Below are 20,824 nucleotides of genomic sequence, written 5' to 3'. Positions count from 1 at the left end.
AACTCTGACCCTACGAGGTCCAGAGCCTGCTGGTTTTCTGTTCTACCTGATAATTAATTGCATCCACCTGAAGTCCCAGGTCTAAATCAGTCCCTATTTAGAGAGGAACAATGAAAAAATGCAGGCCAACTGGCTTCGAGGTCCAGAGTTGAGTTCGAGGGCTCTAGACAATCACTTTCTGTGGAATACAGGCCCTCTCTCTCTTTGCCTCACTCATTTTCTCACCCTCTCTTCCACATTCTTTCTGTGGGCTCGCCTCTTCTTGCTCGATCTCTCTTTCTCTCTCTCTCTCTCTCTCTCTCTCTTTCTCTGCATTCTGTCTTTGTTCTCTCTCTTTCTCTCTCCCTTTCTCTCTTTCTGCCTCTCCTACACCGTTAAACTGCCAAAGATTTCAGCTAAGTTCTGCATCATCTCTAAGCAGCGTTTTGGCAGCAGCTTGTCCCAACCTTCAGCTCGACTCATCGCTCTCTCGATAGGCTTAGTGCTATGCATGTGCCATGCTATGCAAGTGCATGCGTCCACATTTCGTCTCGTTGTTGCATCTGTTGATTATCCCGAGTTGATGAATAGAGTATAGTACAATAGAATAGATTGATTGATTTTAACAGGTGATGTTTGCTTGCTAGTCGACACACTGCTGCTATGAAATGACAGTCTGATACTCTTTCTCCCCGGTCCGCCATAGGTTTGAGATTGATGTGGAACCACTGTTTGCCACCCTGGCTCTGTACGACCTGAGAGAGAAGAAAAAGGTACAGTAGGCCTTCTGATTTCACATTTTTTCAGAGTGCTGTATTCTTTGTCCTGCTTATGAGGTGATGAAGAACCCCATGTTGTTGGAGGTTAATGCGTGCCAAGGACAAGACGCGCCATAGAAAAACGTCGGCCGCGCGCAGTAGAACACCTTCTCGGGTGTCGACGAACCGGGGTCGATTCAACATGTAGCGTTGTCGGGGGAAATGAACAGAAAGTGACAGCCGATGTCCTGGTCAGGGGCAATAGGACTTGCTTTTCACTGTTCGTCAGCGCAGCGCATTCCGGCCTTTCGGTGATGTTATGGCCAGTGTGTTAGGTTTGTGTTGGTGGTCAAGTGAAGTGATGTATCAGAGGTGATATCCAAGGCTTTAGCCGCAGCCCGGAGGCCCTGGGACTGAGAGGCCTCACCAGTAGAGCAAGCATAGCCGCGTTCATAGGAGTGAACCATCTAATTCCCACTGTACTCTCCTATCCAAACACCACACCGTTAGCCAAAGCTAGTAGCATGCATGCTATGTACTTACACAGCTGGATATTTATTTGGAGTGGATTTTGGGTTTTAGGCCTCAAGGGCTCCACATGTCCCTCCATTAGGATTTGAGCCACTGACCTCATGGTCATCTGGCCACACTGCATCCTGGTTGGGCAGTCTGTGAAAGTATTACTGGTTGGGCAGTCTGTGAAAGTATTACTGGTTGGGCAGTCTGTGAAAGTATTACTGGTTGGGCAGTCTGTGAAAGTATTACTGGTTGGGCAGTCTGTGAAAGTATTACTGGTTGTTTTGTACTGCCTTTCCCTTTATTATGCACCACATCAACTGCATAGCGAAGGACTAGATGCTGCTATTCTCCGTAAGTTTCATCAGGCACAATGTGTTATTGTGAAGGTTAACACAACATCCTCCTTATTGAATTCATTAGAGGAGGGGGCAGATAGACCTGACAAAGACACCATGTTGTTGGCCCATGAATCCATCCCTCTGTTACGGACCAGGATGACATACTGTCCGGCTTGTTTAACCAATTACAATTGATATGACTCAATCTGGAAAAGAGGGGTTTGGTGACTGAGGTTCTCTCTCTTCTGTCGCTGTCTCTCACACGCTCTCTCGATCTGTCTCTGTCTGTTTCTCTGTCTCTCTGTCTCTCTGTCTCTCTGTGTCTCTGTCTCTCTGTGTCTCTGTGTCTCTGTCTCTCTGTCTGTATTTCTGTTTCTGTCCCTCTTTATTTCTCACGTTCTCCATCGCTTTTCTGTTTCTATGCAGTGAAATGCTGTGTTTTAATGCTGTTTTGGTTTCACATCTGGGAAATATGCAGCAGATGTTGATATAATTCCCTTGAAACGTTCCTCTAATCCTGTCCTGCCCTGCCCTGCCTGACCGACTGAGAGGGTTACAGTACACCAGGGGTCCCCAACTAGATTCAGCTGCAGGACAGTTTTGAGTGGATGGTCGGTGGTTGGAACATAATTCTGAATCATTTGTACTCTGCAAGAAGCTCAAACAGATATTACAGTATGTTTCACAAAAACATAATCATTTAAAACCTTGATTACATTGGTGCCTGGTCAAATACAGTATGTCTCTCTATTTATGAGTGGAAGTACTTTGGAAAAGATATCCTAAATTAAAATCATTGTGAGTTCAAGTTCTAGTGATTTTTACAGTATTTTATGCCCCGCCCCCCAAAAAAGAAAAAAATAAGACAATTTGATTATTTAACTTTTGCGTGACAAATAAAATGCCCCGTGGGCCAAATTTGACCCGCGGGCCACCAGTTGACAATCCCCTGCAGTACACAGTAAGGAACGATTATTATAGCGACAATGGTTATGACTATTAGACCAATCACGGTGTGCGTATTGACTACAACAGCAATAGGATACCAAGCATGGTGCATCCAGGGGATTGTGAGGTTAAGTGGAAGTTTATGCCAAATGTTTAGACCACAGCCAGGGATCCTCAGCTGTGCTGTGTCTCATCAAAATTAATGTGACGTGCAGTGGAACTCTTGGCTTTTTTAAAGTTAATAACCTTTGCATAGCTGTCACTATGAAGACGATGCAAAATGTTGAACTTTGAAGTGTTGACCCCAAGTATCAGAGAGAGACGGACGGCAGTTTGTTGTAGCAGTCCTGCTATGAAATGTTAAAGACTGTTGTAGAAGACTAATAATGTGACATGTGGAATGAGGAGAAGTTGTAATGGACCTCACATGACACTCACAGAGTACAGGGTCTCCATAGGGTCATCCTTTTCTTAGGACACAGTCACAAAAGGAGGTGTAGAAACAGAGGCTTTTTGCCATTTTGGCTTTCTTCTAAATGTTTTTTGTGTCATTGCTAGGGCTAGCTGCGATTCAACCAAGAATTGCCTTTTGACAAAAGTGCTGGGAGACACTTTGTTAAGAGAAGATCAGGAAGTGGAGACTGAAAATAACCCTACCCCCAATATAGCTGGTTTAGCGTTTTTGGAGTTAAGCGGGCTCTATTGGGGTAAGGTTATTTTCAGTCTAGACTTCCCGATCTTCTCGCGACAAAGTATGTCGTGCTATTGATGTGCTATTATACAGATGCAGTCAAATACACTGAACAAAAATATAAACGCAACATGTAAAGTGTTGGTCCCATGTTTTACGAGCTGAAATAAAAGATCCCAGAAATGTTCCAAAAAGCTTATTTCTCTAAAAATGTGTGCAGAAATTTGTTTACATCCCTGTTAGTGTGCATTTCTCCTTTTGCCAAGATTATCCATCCATCTGACAGGTGTGGCATAACAAGAAGCTGATTAAACAGCATGATCATTAGACACAGGTGCACCTTGTGCTGGGGGCAATTAAAGGCCACTATAAAATGTGGAGTTTTGTCACACAACACAATGCCACAGATGTCTCGAGTTTTGAGGGGGTGTGTAATTAAGCAACGGACAACGAACACAATTGCATTTTATCAATAGCAATTTGAATGCACAGAAATAGCGTGACAAGATCCCGAGGCCCTTTTTTTTTTTTTTTTTAAGATACAGTATCGGTGACCAACAGTGAAATCCATTGGTTGGGGCCTAATGACTATTTTCCTCATATTAACTGTAACTCAGTAAAATAATTGAAATTGTTGCATGTTGCGTTTATATTTTTGTTTAGTAAATATTGGCACTCTTGCATAAAAATTAAATAATACTTTTTTGGGTGTGATTACACGTGTATTTGTTTGATTTACAGCAGCACAGGACAAATAAGAAAAATGAAATAAAAACAAATGTAGATTTAAAGTCATAAATGGTCAGACAGTGCATTCGGAATGTATTCAGACCCCCTTATTTACATAAGTATTCAGACCCTTTGCTATGAGATCCTGTTTCCATTGATCATCCTTGATGTTTCTACAACTTGATTGAGTCCACCTGTGGTAAATTCAATTGATTGGACAGGATTTGGAAAGGCACACACCTGTCTATAAAAGGTGCCACAGTTGACAGTGCATGTCAGAGCAAAAACCAAGCCATGAGGTCGAAGGAATTCTCCTAAGAGCTCTGAGACAGGATTGTGTTGAGGCACAGATCTGGGTAAGGGTAGCAAAAAATGTCTGCAGCATTGAAGGTCCCCAAGAACACAGTGACATCCTGCATTCTTAAATGGAAGAAGTTTGGAACCACCAAAACTCTTCATAGAGCTGGCCCCCCGGCCAAACTGAGCAATCTGGGGAGAAGGGCCTTGGTCAGAGACGTGACCAAAACCCGATGGTAACTCTGACAGTGCTCCAGAGTTTGCCAAAAGGAACCTAAAGGACTCTCCGATCATAAGAAACAAGAATCTCTGGTCTGATGAAACCAAGGTTGAACTCTTTGGCCTGAATGCCAAGCCTCACGTCTGGAGGAAACCTGGCACCATCCCTACGGGGAAGCGTGGTGGTAACAGCATCATGCTGTAGGAATGTTTTTCAGTGCCAGGGACTGGGAGACTAGTCAGGATCGAGGAAAAGATTAACAGAGCGAAGAACAGAGAGATCATTGATGAAAACCTGCTCCAGAGCACTCAGGACCTTTTTGTTTGCTTATATTTCTAAAAACCTGTTTTTGCTTTGTCATTATGGGATATTGTGTGTAGATTGATGAGGGGGGAAAACGATTTAATCCATTTTAGAATAAGGCTGTAACACGACAAAATGTGGAAATAGTCTAGGAGTCTGAATACTTTCCGAATGCACTGGAAATGGCCTGAACAAAATTATTCACAATTCACATTCATTTGGTTGGAGGCAATGATTTTCTTATTCTCTGTAATTGATCTCACCTGTGGTAAATTACAGGGCCCTTTTATAACCATTGCGTAAACTATTAAGTCAATTTCACACCACATTTCTGAATGCGCTTTTTCTGAAAAGTCTGCATGTACAGAAATATTGAGATGTATGAACTTAGCGCATGCCTTCCATGTAGGCCTATGCATGTTTCCCGTTAAATATGGGACCTGTCGTAAAACCGTGCGTGTGCGAACGGGTATTAAAACTCAGTTTCGAAAAAAACAACACTTTTTTTAATGGTATTTTCTCCCTGTATTTTGGGGATTATTGGAACTAGGCCACGGCCGTCTCTATAAGAAAAAGCAATGGCAATTTTGATCACATTGTCCGTAGATGTGTGGGCAGAATGTTTGTTCAATATTTAGTTTCTCAATCGATTATTGGGTTTCTATGTCCTGCCATAAACTCTGAGATTAAATAGGTTTATAATGTCGCACTCCTATTGCGCAGCAATACTGTATCCTACCCATACTGTTAAAAATGCTACATAAGCTACCGGTCTATTTACTGTGTTGGCAGAATGTTTTAATCTTTTGCAGTAATTTTATGTATTTATTTTTTAGTTGTATTGTTTGTATAGCGTTGTGTTTGTGTGCTTGTCCTTGTCTAGCAGTGTTTTGTTACTTGTCATGTTTTGTATTTTTGTGGACCCCAGGTAGAGTAGCTGATGCTTCTGCAAAAACTACTGGGTGTCCAAATAAATAAATAAATTTATGCTGTTATACCACACACTTTTTGGGGGGTATATTTTGTACATACGCACAGTTTATAAATGAGGCCCCAGGTGCCTACAGGGTAAAAATAGCCATTCAAATGGGTTTGAAAAGAAAGAACAGAACATTCTGCTCCATTGCACTCCAATGTAAACTGAAAGGGTGCCAATATATTTGACTGCATCTGTAGTAGGATGGTGATTTATAGTAGAGCTCTTAGCTGAGTGGGGGAGTGGGTTCAACAGCTCTCTGCATGATCCCAACCTCTAAAAAAAGTCACATGGTCAAAAGCCTGTCGGACAGAAACCAGTTGGAATGTAGGATGAGGGAAAAGGGCCTGTCCCAATACTAATTTCTCTACTGGGTCACATTCATTACGGCACAGCGTAGCAAAAAGTTTTGCAACGAGTTGGTCCAATCCACTACTAAGGTGAACTCCAGCGTTGACCTTCTATGTTCGACTTCCTCAGATATCCGAGAACTTCTACTGTGATCTGAACTCGGATCAGTTTAAAGGGTTCCTGAAACCCCACACGCCACAGACTGACCACTCCACCCTCTCCCGAGCAGCCATCTTCTCCATCACATACCCCTCCCCAGATATCTACCTGGTCATCAAGGTAAGAAACACCATCTTATCCACCTGCATCTATCTACAGTACTTGCTCATTCAGGTAATACGCATACCTATACTGTGCATAGATCTCCAGTTGTTGGTCATTAAGGTAAACATTATAGACCTATCTACCTCCTCACATATTTCCCATGGTGCCTCTATCGTTTGAGTTCATCTTAAGTTCATTGTTAGAACCTTTGTAGGAGCATCATTAAATCTCTGCGCTGTTTCCCAAAACCACAAACACTTGTAATCTAAAACCTGCCTCAGCTAAGTGTCGTTGGATGCTTTTTTTTGCCCTCCCACGTCACTTTAAACACACAAGATCTCCGCTAAACATAGAATCACATGGTTTATCCATCTGTGTCCACCGATAACATCAGAACAAAGTAGACTACAAATACAAAGTTGCCAATGTTTTTGCAATTGATGCGTATAAAAATATGCTTAAAATGAAAACTGTGATTACTGCATTCAAATATTAACTGTAAGCTATAGGCCTATGTCAATCATATTGAAATAGATTTCTTGTCCAATCACTTGTCATCTTTTGCTACTTGTAGGCTACTGTCTGTAATTTGCCCCAGTATATTGTCTAGCCTCACATGTGCGCAATGATGTGCCAAATTGGTGATTTCGTGCATTTGCAGCCTTAGGTGGTAATATCTATCTGGGAGCTGATCCGTCGTCAGTATTTTGAAATAATTATAATGTCAGGGAAAGATTTGAATGGAGAAAGCTGATCCAAGAGCAGCGGTCCCTTTCGATCTTATCAGTATTGATACATGCTCCAACGACTGGTCTCTCTGCGTGGTGTTTTGGGAAACGCATGTGACATCTTCAGGCGTTGTAGGAAAGCTGCACTGTTGAAACACTCGTAAGCCTAAGTTCCCATCGCAATCGGGGAACTGGGCCCTTTGTGTTAAGGTAACATATTTTATGTCACTGACCATAGACACCTGTGTACAGTATTAGCTTGTCCTGGCTGTGTTTCAGATAGAGAAGGTGCTGCAGCAGGGGGAGATCAGTGACTGTGCTGAACCGTACATGGTCATGAAGGAGAGTGACTCAGCGAAGGTAGAGTGCCATGAGGAGGCGCGACACACACACACACACACACACACACATACAAACACACACACACACACACACACACACACACACACACACAGCAGCTATAGGTTGTAATTGTGGTTATGTGTGGTTCCCTGGATCAGAATAAGGAGAAGTTGGAGAAGCTGCGCAGCCAGTCAGAGACGTTCTGTCAGAGACTGGGTCGCTACCGTATGCCCTTCGCCTGGGCCACGGTCAACATCATGAACGTCATCAGCACCGCCACGCTGGACCGGGACACCACCGACTCTGACAGCCTCAATGGTCAGTGTGTGTGAGATTGTTTAGCGTGCGAGTATAGTAAGCTGGTTTACTCTTGATCTGATGAGTCCAAGGCTTGTTGGATCGTACCTTACATTTACCTTACTTTCCTTTTCTGTACCTAACTTGAGGGACTTGTCATGGTTCAATTCCCCTGTCCAGGTAAATCCAGCAGTCTGGATAAGAGAGGCCAGCTGCCCAGGAGGAACTCTGAGAGGTTCGCTGCCATGGAAGACCAGTGTAACATGTCTGCCTTCAAACCTGCTACCATCACCATCAGCACCTTCTGCAAGCAGGTCTGGACACATGCGCTATAGAAAACAATACAAGCACACACACACACACTACAATATAAGCATCGCTACAGCGATATTAGCACCGATATGCTCAACGTTGTGGGTGTCACCTCGAGACAAGAAATGATTTCATTTCACACATAATCCACAGAGCAGACAAACATGTGATAAAGCCTGGCCATATCTAACCAGATATCATATTCACTTACCGTAAATTCTCCATAATATTTGCAACCGTAGATGGTAATCTTTCTCTAGGAGCTGCTCCGTCATCAGTATTGAGAAATAAATGTTGAGGAAGGAAGGACATAGTCCACATAGCAGACATGCATGGAATAGCATCGCACAGCAAGGGTGCATTTTTCCATCCTATCATCATCTGTGGATAAGCCCAAGAATCGGTGTCGCACAAACTCTTAGTTGCACCCCTCAATATGTGCCCCAAGTATTTGTCACTTTCTTACAGTATGTTTAGTTGTTGGAAAAGATGAGAGGTCTGCTGTGCAACACTGCATCTTCACACTGTTTAACTCTTGAGACAGTATATCATCCCCACCACACCTCTTCAGCTATGCAGAAAGCCCTTGTCCGACATTCTTGTTTTTAGCACATGGTGAACGTTTTTTTGGGCTCCTGCTTATTCTACAGATGAACACAAACCCATGTGTATTTGACTGAACTAGGATCCTGCTGTGTTTCAGGAAGGGGACCGTCTGAGTGATGAGGACTTGTTCAAGTTCCTGGCAGACATCAAGAAGTTCTCATCCCTGCAGAGAAGAATTAAAACCATATCAGGTAATCCTCCATTCAACCACACAGAAAGACCTGGCTATCTCTGTATGCTGTTTCACTCCGTTCCACCCAACAACACGTGACTATAATGTATGAGTTCTAAGAGCTAGTTGCGTGTGTGTGTGTGTGTAAATGTTATGCCTGGGTTTATGTGTCTAAGTGGGACTGCAACTTTCCTTTACGTGTGACCTACTTTGAAATATCTCTCTGAAGAATTTGTGTAGTTTGAGACTGTGTTTGACTTATTTCTGACATGGTCCATGTTAGGTATGATTAAACTGGATGTGAACCCGGTCCATGACAACCCAATGGCATGTCTCTCTGCTGAGCTGATCCCAGTCAAACCAGTGGCTGAGAAGAACCTGAGACCTATCAAAGAGGTGTTGGAGTTCCCTTCCAGTGAGGTCTATGTTCCCCACAGCACTTACAGGTGAACACACACACACACACACCAGTCCATGCATACAAAACACACACAGGCAAGCACACACAGGCAAACACACACACACAGAGTTCATGACAGCATTTACAGGTTAGTTCACTCACTGCATCCCTCTCTGCTCTGTAGGACGAAATGCTTTCTGTTGTGAGATGTCTTGAAACACCTTTTCCAATATTGCATATTCTGCATGTTCTCCTCAAAGCTCATTTCATCACTTCATTGTCGGTGGAGATAGCCTTTAGCGAGTTAGACAGAATGTATTTACCAAAGAACAAACACTATATCACAAAAGTGAGTACACCCCTCACATTTTTGTACATATGAGAGTAACTTTTCATGTGACAACACTGAAGAAATGACACTTTGCTACAATGTAAAGTAGTGAGTGTACAGCTTGTATAACAGTGTAAATTTGCTGTCCCCTCAAAATAACTCAACACACAGCCATTAATGTCTAAACCGCTGGCAACAAAAGTGAGTACACCCCTAAGTGAAAATGTCCAAATTGGGCCCAAAGTGACAAAATTTTGTGTGGCCACCATCATTTTCCAGCACTGCCTTAACTCTCTTGGGCATGGAGTTCACCAGAGCTTCACAGGTTGCCACTGGAGTCCTCTTCCACTCCTCCATGACGACATCACGGAGCTGGTGGATGTTAGAGACCTTGCACTCCTCCACCTTCCGTTTGAGGATGCCCCACAGATAGGGTTTAGGTCTGGAGGCATGCTTGGCCAGTCCATCACCTTTTACCTCAGCTTCTTTAGCAAGGCAGTGGTTGTCTTGGAGGTGTGTTTGGGGTCGTTATCATGTTGGAATACTGCCCTGCGGCCCAGTCTCCGAAGGGAGGGGATCATGCTCTGCTTCAGTATGTCACAGTACATGTTGGCATTCATGGTTCCCTCAATGAACTGTAGCTCCCCAGTGCCGACAGCACTCATGCAGCCCCAGACCATGACACTCCCACCACCATGCTTGACTGTAGGCAAGACACACTTGTCTTTGTACTCCTCACCTGGTTGCCGCCACACACGCTTGACAACATCTGAACCAAATAAGTTTCTTGGTCTCATCAGACCACAGGACATGGTTCCAGTAATCCATGTCCTTAGTCTGCTTGTCTTCAGCAAACTGTTTGCAGGCTTTCTTGTGCATCATCTTTAGAAGAGGCTTCTTTCTGGGACGACAGCCATGCAGACCAATTTGATGCAGTGTAAGGCGTATGTTCTGAGCACTGATAGGCTGACCCCCCCACCCCTTCAACCTCTGCTGCAATGCTGGCAGCACTCATACGTCTATTTCCCAAAGACAACCTCTGGATATGACGCTGAGCACGTGCACACAACTTCTTTGGTCGACCATGGCGAGGCCTGTTCTGAGTGGAACCTGTCCAGTTAAACCGCTGTATGTTCTTGGCCACCATGCTGCAGCTCAGTTTCAGGGTCTTGGCAATCTTCATATAGCCCAGGCCATCTTTATTTAGAGCAACAATTCTTTTTTTCAGATCCTCAGAGAGTTCTTTGCCATGAGGTGCAATGTTGAACTTCCAGTGACCAGTGTGAGAGCAATGACACCAAATTTAACACACCTGCTCCCCATTCACACCTGAGACCTTGTAACACTAACGAGTCACATGGCACTGGGGAGGGAAAATGGCTAATTGGGCCCAATTTGGACACTTAGGGGTGTACTCACTTTTGTTGCCAGCGGTTTAGACATTAATGGCTGTGTGTTGAGTTATTTTGAGGGGACAGCAAATTTACTGGGTTTGGCGGATGCCAGGAGAACGCATCCTGCCCAAATGCATAGTGCCAACTGTAAAGTGTGGAGGAGGAATAATGGTCTGGGGCTGTTTTTCATGGTTCGGGCTAGGCCCCTTAGTTCCAGTAAACGGACATCTTAACGCAACAGCATACTATGACATTCTAGACAATTCTGTGCTTCCAACTTTGTGGCAACAGTTTGGCGAAGGCCCTTTCCTGTTTTAGCATGACAATGCCCCCGTGCACTAGCCTGCACAGAGTCCTGACCTCAACCCCATCGAACACCTTTGGGATGAATTGGAACACTGACTGCGAGCCAGGCTTAATTGCCCAACATCGGTGCCCGATCTCACTAATGCTCTTATGGCTGAATGGAAGCAAGTCCCCGCAGCAATGTTCCAAAATCTAGTGGGAAGCCGTCCCAGAAGAGTGAAGGCTGTTGTAGCAGCAAAGGGGGGGACCAACTCCATATCAATACCCATGATTTTGGAATGAGATGTTTGATGAGCAGGTGTCCACATACTTTTGCCATGTAGTATAGCTTCAAGCACTGTTGGTCCATTACTTACTACCCCTAACTGTGTATTCACTGTCTCCATTCTTACCGCCATGTATACATTTCCCTTCATGTGAGCTTTACACATGTTAGACAGCCAGTCTCTAGGTGTGATTGTACTGACCACAGATCAATGAGCACGTAGCTTCAGGCCTCATAGTTTCCATCAACGTTGTTAACACTTCTACCAAGAGTCTGACCTGAGACAACCCCCAGTGCTGTCAACACTTCACTCCTTCCTCCTCTTTGCGCTAAAAATGGCACCCTATTCCCCATAGGGCAGTTGTCAAAAGTAGGGCATTTTATAGGGAATAGGGTGCCATTTGGGACACGCAAAAATGGCACCCTATTCCCCATAGGGCAGTGGTCAAAAGTAGGGCATTTTATAGGGAATAGGGTGCCATTTGGGACACACCCTAAGAGTGTGTCTCCTGTCTCAGGACAGATGACCACATTTGTTATGTTTTTTTTGATGCCGTGTAATTGTGCAATATCATGCATTTTGTACTTAGCTCCACAGAGTGCCATCTAGTGGTCTAGTATTGATGTGCAGGCTCAGGCTGTCTGTACTCTGAGGTGGGAGCTCTGCACATGCCCAATGGGTTTTTCCTGACCATCTGACCTGACCGAATGCACTAGCATTTAACAGGGGTCTGTGCTATCCGAGAACTTTGGGAAGTCCCTACCCTTAAACCATAATCCTAACTTTAACTCCTACCCTAAATGTAAACATAACCAATCCTAGCTTTAACCCTAACCATTTAAAATTTCAACTTCAATAAGGTAGGGACGTCCCAAGGATCCCGGCTAGCACAGACCTTTTCACAGGCTACAGCTTGGGCTGCTTCCCTTTTAATATATCCTTTCCCCTGAAGTGTGCATTTACTCACTACTTCCCACAAATCTAAAATAATTGGATTAGTGGAGGCATGGGCTCGTGGGAGTTTCCATATTTCTTCTTCCAGTTATTTCCTTTCGAATCAGTGAAGGGAAGTGAACAGGTGGGAGGAAGGAGAGATAATTGGCATGTCCCAAGCGTTTTTCCTGGAACTATTATTCTCTCTTAAATGACCAGATCATCCCTTCCTCCATGAGGATGTACTGTGAAAAATCTCTCTCTCTCTCTCTCACTCTCTCCAGGAACCTGTTCTATGTGTACCCCCAGCGGCTCAACTTTGTCAACAGGCTGACTTCAGCAAGGAACATCACCATTAAAATCCAGTTTATGAGTGGAGAAGACCCAAGCTGTGTGCTGCCTGTGAGTTTGACATACACACACACACACACACACACACAATGTGTGTCGCTGTGACATTTTTTGGGGCGTTTTTATCGATTTTACTCTGCTTTCTTTTTCCTCCTAGGTCATTTTTGGAAAATCAAATGGTCCTGAGTTTGTGCAAGAAGTATACACCCCAGTCACGTACCATAACAAGCAAGTGGATAGATACTAATAATACAACTACTGCATGAAATGCATATGACATTTTCTAATATAACAAGCTTAATTGTTTTCTGTGTGACTGGGACTCAGGTCTCCAGACTTCTATGAGGAGGTGAAGATAGCTCTGCCTGCCAGGCTGACTGAGAGACACCACCTTTTGTTTACCTTCTACCACATCAGCTGTCAACAGAAACAGAACCAGACAGCCACCAGTGAGACATTCATAGGATTCTCTGTAAGTCTGATCCCTCACACCTGGTCTCACCTGGGCCTATAGTCATGAAGTGCCTCAGAGTAGGAGTGCTGATCTAGGATCAGCTCCCCCCTGTCCATGTAATCGTATTCATTGTGATCGAAAAGGCGAGACTGATCCTAGAGCAGCACTCCTACTCTGAGACGTAATGGCTGCGTTTACACAGGCAGCTCAATTCTGATCTTTTTGCCCAATTATGGGCAAAAGATCAGATCTGATTGGTCAAAAGACCAATTATTGGCAAAAGATCAGATCTGATTGGTCAAAAGACCAATTATTGGCAAAAGATCAGAATTAGGCTGCCTGTGTAAACACAGCCTTTATAAATACGGTCCCTGGTCTCATCTGATCTGGATCACACTGGTTTCACGTGGTCTTCCATGAACATGCAGCTACTCTACTGAACGTGGCGATGCACACAACAGTTCATTCATGTGTATGTGTGATCAATATGTTTGGTAAGTGATACTCCTCAATGATATGTAGATAGTCTATCTCCTGTACGTGGGTGTCCATAGTGTCTGTCAATAGTCAATGTGTGCTGCTAGCTGATGTACTGTCTATCCCTCTGTGTACTGTAGTGGCTGCCTATACTGAGTTGTGACAGATTACAGACTGGTCAGTACTGCCTTCCCATCGCCCTGGACAGACTGCCTGTCAACTACTCACTGCACTCACCTGAGGTAACCATTCATTTGTCCATTTCAGTTGTCCAGACAACAGTTTAAAAAAGAAATCTGTAGAATGTGAAGAGGAGTGGCTCCCCCTTGTGGATAGAATATACTTATTTGCCATTTATTGATTGATTTACAAATTTATTGATTGGGTTTAGATGGCCATACAAATTGTTTTTTTTTGTTGAAGCGCAAGGCTTGTGAGTAGGCTCAGAATGAGTTAATATATCTCACTCTCTCTCTCTCTTTCTCTCTCTGCAGAAAATTCCCCCTCAGGTCCCTCCAATCAGGTGGATGGAGAGCCACAAAGGAGTGTTCAACCTGGAGATACAGGCTGTGTCCTCTGTACACACACAGGTGAGTCTATATACACACACACACACACACACACACACACACACACACACTATTTTTAAATATATATTTTTAACCCCTTCCCCACCCCAGGATAACCACTTGGAGCGTTTCTTCACGTTGTGCCATGCCCTGAAGGGCGGAGCGACGTTCCCACTCCGGGTTCGGGAAGAGAAGATTCCGGAGAACAAGCTGGAGCACCAGCTGAAGCTGAGCATCATCTCCCTGCCCTCCTCCAGACTAGAACCTCTGGTCCTCTACCTCCACCTGGTCTTAGATCAACTCTTCATCCTCATCATGCAGCCCATGGTCATCGCTGGACAGATAGGTACCTATATATAGGGGGATGTCACCCGGGTTTTCAGACAGACAGGCACCCAGGGGGATGTCACTGTCCTGGGCTTTCCGGCAGACGGGTACCTAGGGGATGTCACCTGGGTTTTCAGACAGACAGGCACCCAGGGGGACGTCACTGTCCTGGGCTTTCAGACAGACTGGTACCTAGGGGATGTCACCTGGGTTTTCAGACAGACAGATACCTAAGAGGACTTCAGCATCCTGGGCTTTCAGACAGATGGCTAGAGCAGGACAGACACTCCACTGGAAGGACAGACAGGAAGTGGGAGAGTTTACCTGATGTGTTTGACCTGTGTTGTGTTAACCGTGTGTGTGCATGTATTTATTTCCTAGCCAACCTAGCCCAGATAGCTTTTGAGTCGGTGGTGTCCATCGTCAACAGTCTCCACAACAGCCAGGAGCTGGCTAGGGACCAGCAGGGTAGGAACGGTCTCCTAGCAACATACCTGTACTGGGTGTTCCGCCTGGCCGACTCTCCCCGGGATCTCCTCAACACAGGTAGGTACCACCAGACATGTTGTCATGGTGATGGGAGTAAGAGACTGGACGTCACTTTACATGAAATTTGCCTCGTGAGCACTACTAGAATATGCTTCGCTGAACACAGTAACTGCAGATAAGATACATGAAACAGTACTAATTTAAATGAAGGGTAACTATGTAATTACACCAATACATTGCTATAGTAATTTACCTAGTTCTTTTCAGAGGATCTCATTTTGCTCTGTTGTAGCTTTGGCAACTGTGTGTGTTTTCTATCCCAGTTTGCTCCTCTCCCTGTAGGCTTTACAGAAGCTCCCCACCCCTTAGCTGCAACCCTTCTAATTTAGTGTACCCTGCGCGCACAACCCATGTGGAATTTCTGGTCTCCGGCAGCTTTTGGAACTGCCGATCTGAAGTCAAGAATGCCGAGTTCATCTCAGCCTATGCTGCCCTTCAGTCCCTAGACTTTTTGGCCCGGACGGAGACATGGATCACCCCAGAGAACACTGCACAGGGCCACTCAGATTTAGTCTTTTCTCCGTCACTCACCTGTCCATCTCCTCATTTGAATTCCATGCTGTCGCTGTCACTTGTCCACTCAAGCTTTACGTTGTTGTCTATCGCCCACCAGGTGCCCTTAGAGAGTTCCTCAATGAGTTTGACACCTTGATAACCTAATTTCTTGACGATGGCTCACCGCTCTTTGTACTGGGCGACTTCAACCTCCCGATGTCTGACTTCGATTAATTTATTTCCAACTCTTTCCTTCCCATTCTTGCCTCTTTCGACCTCACCCTTTTGCAGTCCCCTGTCACTCACAAGGCAGGCAATACTCTTGACCTCCTCTTCACTAGAGGCTGTTTGCCTACTAATCTCAAGGCAACCCTTCCTCCAGGTCTCTGATCACTACTTTGTTTCTTTTTCGGTCTCCCTCTCCTCCAACCCTAGCCACTCAGCTCCTACCCAGATGATCATGTACCGTCGCAATTCTCTCCCTCTCTCTCCCGCTCGCTCTCTCTCTCTTTCTGTCTCTCTCTCTCCTCTCTCCTTTTTCTCTCTCTCTCTCTCTCCTTTTTCTCTCTCTCTTTCTCTCTCTCTCTCTCTTCTCTCTTCTCTCTTCTCTCTTCTCTCTTCTCTCTTCTCTCTTCTCTCTCCTCTCTTCTCTCTTCTCTCTACTCTTTTCCTCTTCTATCATATCTCCCTTCTGCTAAATCCTCCTGCCTCTTCGACCCTACTAACCTCCCTTTACGCATGCTATGACTTTCTCCTTTCCCCTTTCTTCCCGGCCGGCTCGGCCCTCCCCTCCTGCTCTGTGGCTGAGTGACTCATTACGAGGCAATGGAGGAGAACTTCACTTCTGGAGGACCTATTATCCTTTCACTCCCTCCTCTCTACCTTCTCTTCCTCTGTATCTGTTGCTAAAAGCACTTTCTATTGCGCTAGATTTCAAGCGTCTGCCTCTAACCCTAGGAAACTATTTTTCACCTTCTCCTTAATCCTCCACCCCCACCACCTCCCTCTCTGCAGATTAGTTTGTCAGCCACTTTAAAAAGAAGATTGTCGACATCCGCTCTTCATTCACTCAGCTTATTGAATCCACTGGTCCCACTCCCACTACCCTACGCCTTGACCTCTTTCTCCCCTCTCTCTCCAGATGAAATCCTGCGACTAGTGAGGTTCAGCCACCTGACAACCTGCCCGCTCGAACCCATCTCCTCCTCCCTTCTCTCGACCATCTCTGGAGACCTTCTCACTTCCCTCATCCCAGACCACTGACTCAAACATTTCCAGAATCGCTCCCCTCCTCAGGAAACCAACACCCGAACCCTCTGATGTCAAAAACTACAGGCCCTTCTTTCTTTTCTTTCCAAAACACTTATGCGTGCTGTCTCTGACCGACTCTCACACTATCTCTCTCAGAACCATCTTCTTCACCCTAACCAGTCAGGCATCAAAACGTGTCACTCAACCGAGACTGCTCTTCTTTGTGTCCTGGGGGCTCTCTGCACTGCCAAAACTTCATCACAGTTGACAACTCCATGGTGTCCCCCTCCCAGAATGCAAAGAACCTTGGCGTGACCCTGTCGTTCTCTACAAACACCAAAGCAGTGACTTGCTACGCAGGTTCATGCTCTACAACATCTGTAGAGTACGACCCTGCCACACACAGGAAGCGGCGCCGGTCCTAATCCAGGCATTTATCATCTCCCGCCTGGACTACTGCAACTCGCTGTTGGTTGGGCTCCTCGCCGGTGCCATCAAACCACTGCATCTAATCCAGAACGCTGCACCCCGCCTGGTGTTCAACCTTCCCAAATTCTCCCATGTCACCCCGGTCCTCCGCACACTCCACTGGCTTCCAGTCAAAGCTTGGATCCACTACAAGACCACGGTGCTTCCTATCTTCAGACTCATTCTCAAACCGTTCTGCCACCTCTGGTCTCTTGGCCCTCCCACACCTACGGGAGGGCAGCTCCAGCTCAGCAGAGTCCAAACTCTTCTCTGTCCTGGCACCCCAATGGTGGAACCAGCTTCCCCCTGAAGCGAGGACAGCAGAGTCCCTGCCCATCGTCTGAAAACATCTGAAATCCTTCCTCTTCAAAGAGTATCTTAAATAATCCCACAGCATCCCCTCCTCGCGCTTGATTCTTACTTCCTCTTACCTGCAGTGTAGCCGCTCAACATTTACATTACATTCAGTCATCTAGCAGACACTCGCGTCCAGAGCGACCCACAGGAGCAACCAGGGTCAAGCTCCCCACCCAGGGGCACATCGACAGATCTCCCACAAAGTCAAATAATTGGAGACTTGAATAACCTCTTGGCCACAGGCCCAAACTCCCAACTGCCAGGCCACCAACCATCCAAGATCCCCCACAGTTCCCCCAAGAGCTGCCCCTCAAGCATTCGAGACCCTCCCACAGCCCCCCTCTCCCCCAATAATCCTCCCACTCCACACCTCCAAACTTCCCAAGCCCTGTATAGATGTTTAGGTTCAGTGTGTAGGTTCAGTGTGTAGGTTCAGTGTGTAGGTTCAGTGTGTAGGTTCAGTGTGTAGGTTCAGTGTGTAGGTTCAGTGTGTAGGTTCAGTGTGTAGGTTCAGTGCGCAGGTTCAGTGCGCAGGTTTAGGTTCAGTGTGTAGTTTTAGTGTGTAGTTTTAGTGTTTAGGTTCAGTGTGCAGGTTCAGTGTGTAGGTTCAGTGTGTAGGTTCAGTGTGTAGGTTCAGTGCGCAGGTTCAGTGCGCAGGTTTAGGTTCAGTGTGTAGTTTTAGTGTGTAGTTTTAGTGTTTAGGTTCAGTGTGCAGGTTCAGTGTGCAGGTTCAGTGTGCAGGTTCAGTGTGCAGGTTTAGTGTGCAGGTTTAGTGTGCAGGATCAGTGTGCAGGTTTAGGTTCAGTGTGCAGGTTTAGTGTTTAGGTTCAGTGTGTAAAGCAAGGTGTGACCAGGTAGATCATGCCAGTGACAAGGCTCTCCCCTGTGTGTCCAGGTCCAGATGGGGTGTTACCTCCCACTGAGGGCCGCTACAGTACTATGGGGCGGGCCTCGGCCTCCACAGTAGGAGCCATGTTACTGCAGTCTCGGCTCCGCAGCAGCAGCAACCCTGATATCCCTGCTCCACACAGTGCAGAGGACACAGAGGTCAAAAACATCCTGTCAGCTAAGGTACTGATACACATGCAGAGCCGTGGTTGAGTGTGTGTGGGTAACACACACAGCAAATCCATGTCTGTGTCCCAAATGGCAACTTGTGGGCCCTGGTCAAAAGTAATGCACTATATAGGGAATAGGGTGCCATTTGGGACGTAGGCATGTCTGTTTGTCTCTGTGTTTCTAAAGCACCAATAACCCAGATGGTCCAGTGTGGTTCAGGTTCTTCATGACCACCCCGTTGTTGCGGTCTTCTCCGTCAGGGCTACAACAACCCAGGCTGTCGCATGTCCACCTATGTGGATTCGAGCAGCCACCCTCAGAGGTCTACAGGCGGGACCCGGCCCTCCAACAGAAAGGTAACGCATACCAGAAAGACCCACCGTAATAAATCGTTATTCACAACTGTGATACCAACAGTCACCAGTGGAGGGCAGTATTATACTGAGAAGGCCAGAGCATATACTAACATGTAAACTACTGTGTCTTTCATACTGGCTAAACACTGACAATAACATCCCCATTTGCATTCTGAGTAGAATGCTATTTATACATCTTGTTGGGATGTTACGTAGTAGTGGATTGGCTAGCTCTGGTTTGTGTTGAACTGAGGATTGTAGCCACCAGCTATAATGTGACTGTCTCAGTCTCTATCTCGCTATCTAGCTAGCTAACATATAGGTTCTATTTCGCTTATAAGAAGTACCACTGAGATAGTCAGGATGGATGTGGTTCTTATAAAGAACCACTGTGTTCTACATATAGGTTACCAGACACTACTGTATTAGTGGTGGTAGTGACCCAAGGCTCTCTGTTTCTCTGACAGCAGTTCCATGAAGAGTTGGCTCTACAGATGGTGGTCAGCACAGGAGTCTGCAGAGAGAATGTTTACAAATACGCCTGGTTCTTCTTTGAACTGCTGGTAAGTGTGTACAATGTATTTTACAATATAGCCTTAGCGCGTTTTGCTTAATGGAGTTGTTCATGGACTACAAAAAGTGTGTGTGTGTGTGGGCATCTCTCTCTCTCTCCAGGTGAAGAGCATGGCCCAGCATGTGTCTCAGCTGGAGAAGCAGGACGTCCCTCGCAGGAGCCGCTTCTCAGACCGCTTCAAAGATGACATCGCCACCATCGTCTCTGTGGTTACCGCCGAGATAGGGACCATCCTGGTCAAACAGCAGAAGGTTCATAACAGTGTATAATTAATTGCATAATATTGTAGACTCAATTCATCATATCATCACTTAACTTCCAATACTAATTTTTATCAAAATAAAATAAAATGTTTGATCTTGTGTCTCTCTAATGAGACCGTTGGCTGGTATTAACTGAAAATCAACTGTTTGTTTGTTGTTGTTGTTGTTGTTGTTGTTAGGAGATGGAGCAGGCAGAGAAGGTCAACATCAGCCTTGCCTTCTTCCTGTATGACCTGCTGTCTCTCATGGACCGAGGCTTCGTCTTCATCCTGGTCAAAAACTACTGCAACCAGGTCACTACCACAATACACTTCCAAACCACAATATTCTACCGTCCTATTTTAAGTGACACTACAAAAGATGGTAGTTACTTCCAGCATAACTATAAAGGAGGTGACCAGTTCTAGACTCTATTTCTCTGTCGCTGACCATATCCCATGACAATAACTTAACTTAACCATGTGACCTGCCGTAACCTTTCTGATTGGTTATTTCCAGATGTCGGCAAAGAGCATTTCCATGCCAACCATGATCGGTATAACGATTGGAGTTCCTGCGTATCCTGTGCAGTCATGAGCACTACCTCAACCTCAGCCTTTACTTCAGTAGTCCCGCCTCCGCACCCGCCTCCCCATGCCCATCCATCTCCTCACAGGTCAGTCTGCATGTCAGTCAAAATCCTATCGGCCAGTCCGCAGCACTCACCTTGCTTGGGGATTTGAGGTTATAGTGGAGTATTGTTAAGTCGGGGGAAAGTATTGTTGAGTGAAGTGTCTTTCTCTCCTTGTCGTTTCATTTCCTACCTCTTGCCTCT

At 45.6% G+C, this 20,824-nt stretch overlaps 1 protein-coding gene across 1 annotated transcript in view; it reads left to right on the top strand.

Moving 5' to 3' along the window:
- Positions 1-20,824, top strand: part of dock8 (dedicator of cytokinesis 8) — an 84,063-nt gene that overhangs the window by 36,025 nt on the left and 27,214 nt on the right. Inside the window, 21 exon segments of the mRNA XM_031805928.1 lie at positions 686-752; positions 6,239-6,388; positions 7,381-7,461; positions 7,602-7,761; positions 7,921-8,054; positions 8,756-8,849; positions 9,114-9,276; positions 12,745-12,862; positions 12,969-13,039; positions 13,139-13,283; positions 13,883-13,984; positions 14,237-14,332; positions 14,423-14,657; positions 15,020-15,184; positions 18,654-18,829; positions 19,078-19,173; positions 19,641-19,736; positions 19,849-19,998; positions 20,190-20,303; positions 20,509-20,550; positions 20,552-20,665. Of these exon segments, the coding sequence (XP_031661788.1) occupies positions 686-752; positions 6,239-6,388; positions 7,381-7,461; positions 7,602-7,761; positions 7,921-8,054; positions 8,756-8,849; positions 9,114-9,276; positions 12,745-12,862; positions 12,969-13,039; positions 13,139-13,283; positions 13,883-13,984; positions 14,237-14,332; positions 14,423-14,657; positions 15,020-15,184; positions 18,654-18,829; positions 19,078-19,173; positions 19,641-19,736; positions 19,849-19,998; positions 20,190-20,303; positions 20,509-20,550; positions 20,552-20,665 (2,569 nt within the window).

Source organism: Oncorhynchus kisutch, linkage group LG3, assembly GCF_002021735.2.
Source record: "Oncorhynchus kisutch isolate 150728-3 linkage group LG3, Okis_V2, whole genome shotgun sequence".
Taxonomy (NCBI): domain Eukaryota; kingdom Metazoa; phylum Chordata; class Actinopteri; order Salmoniformes; family Salmonidae; genus Oncorhynchus; species Oncorhynchus kisutch.
Note: the sequence above shows the minus strand (reverse complement) of the source record. Positions and strands in the feature narration are given on the sequence as shown.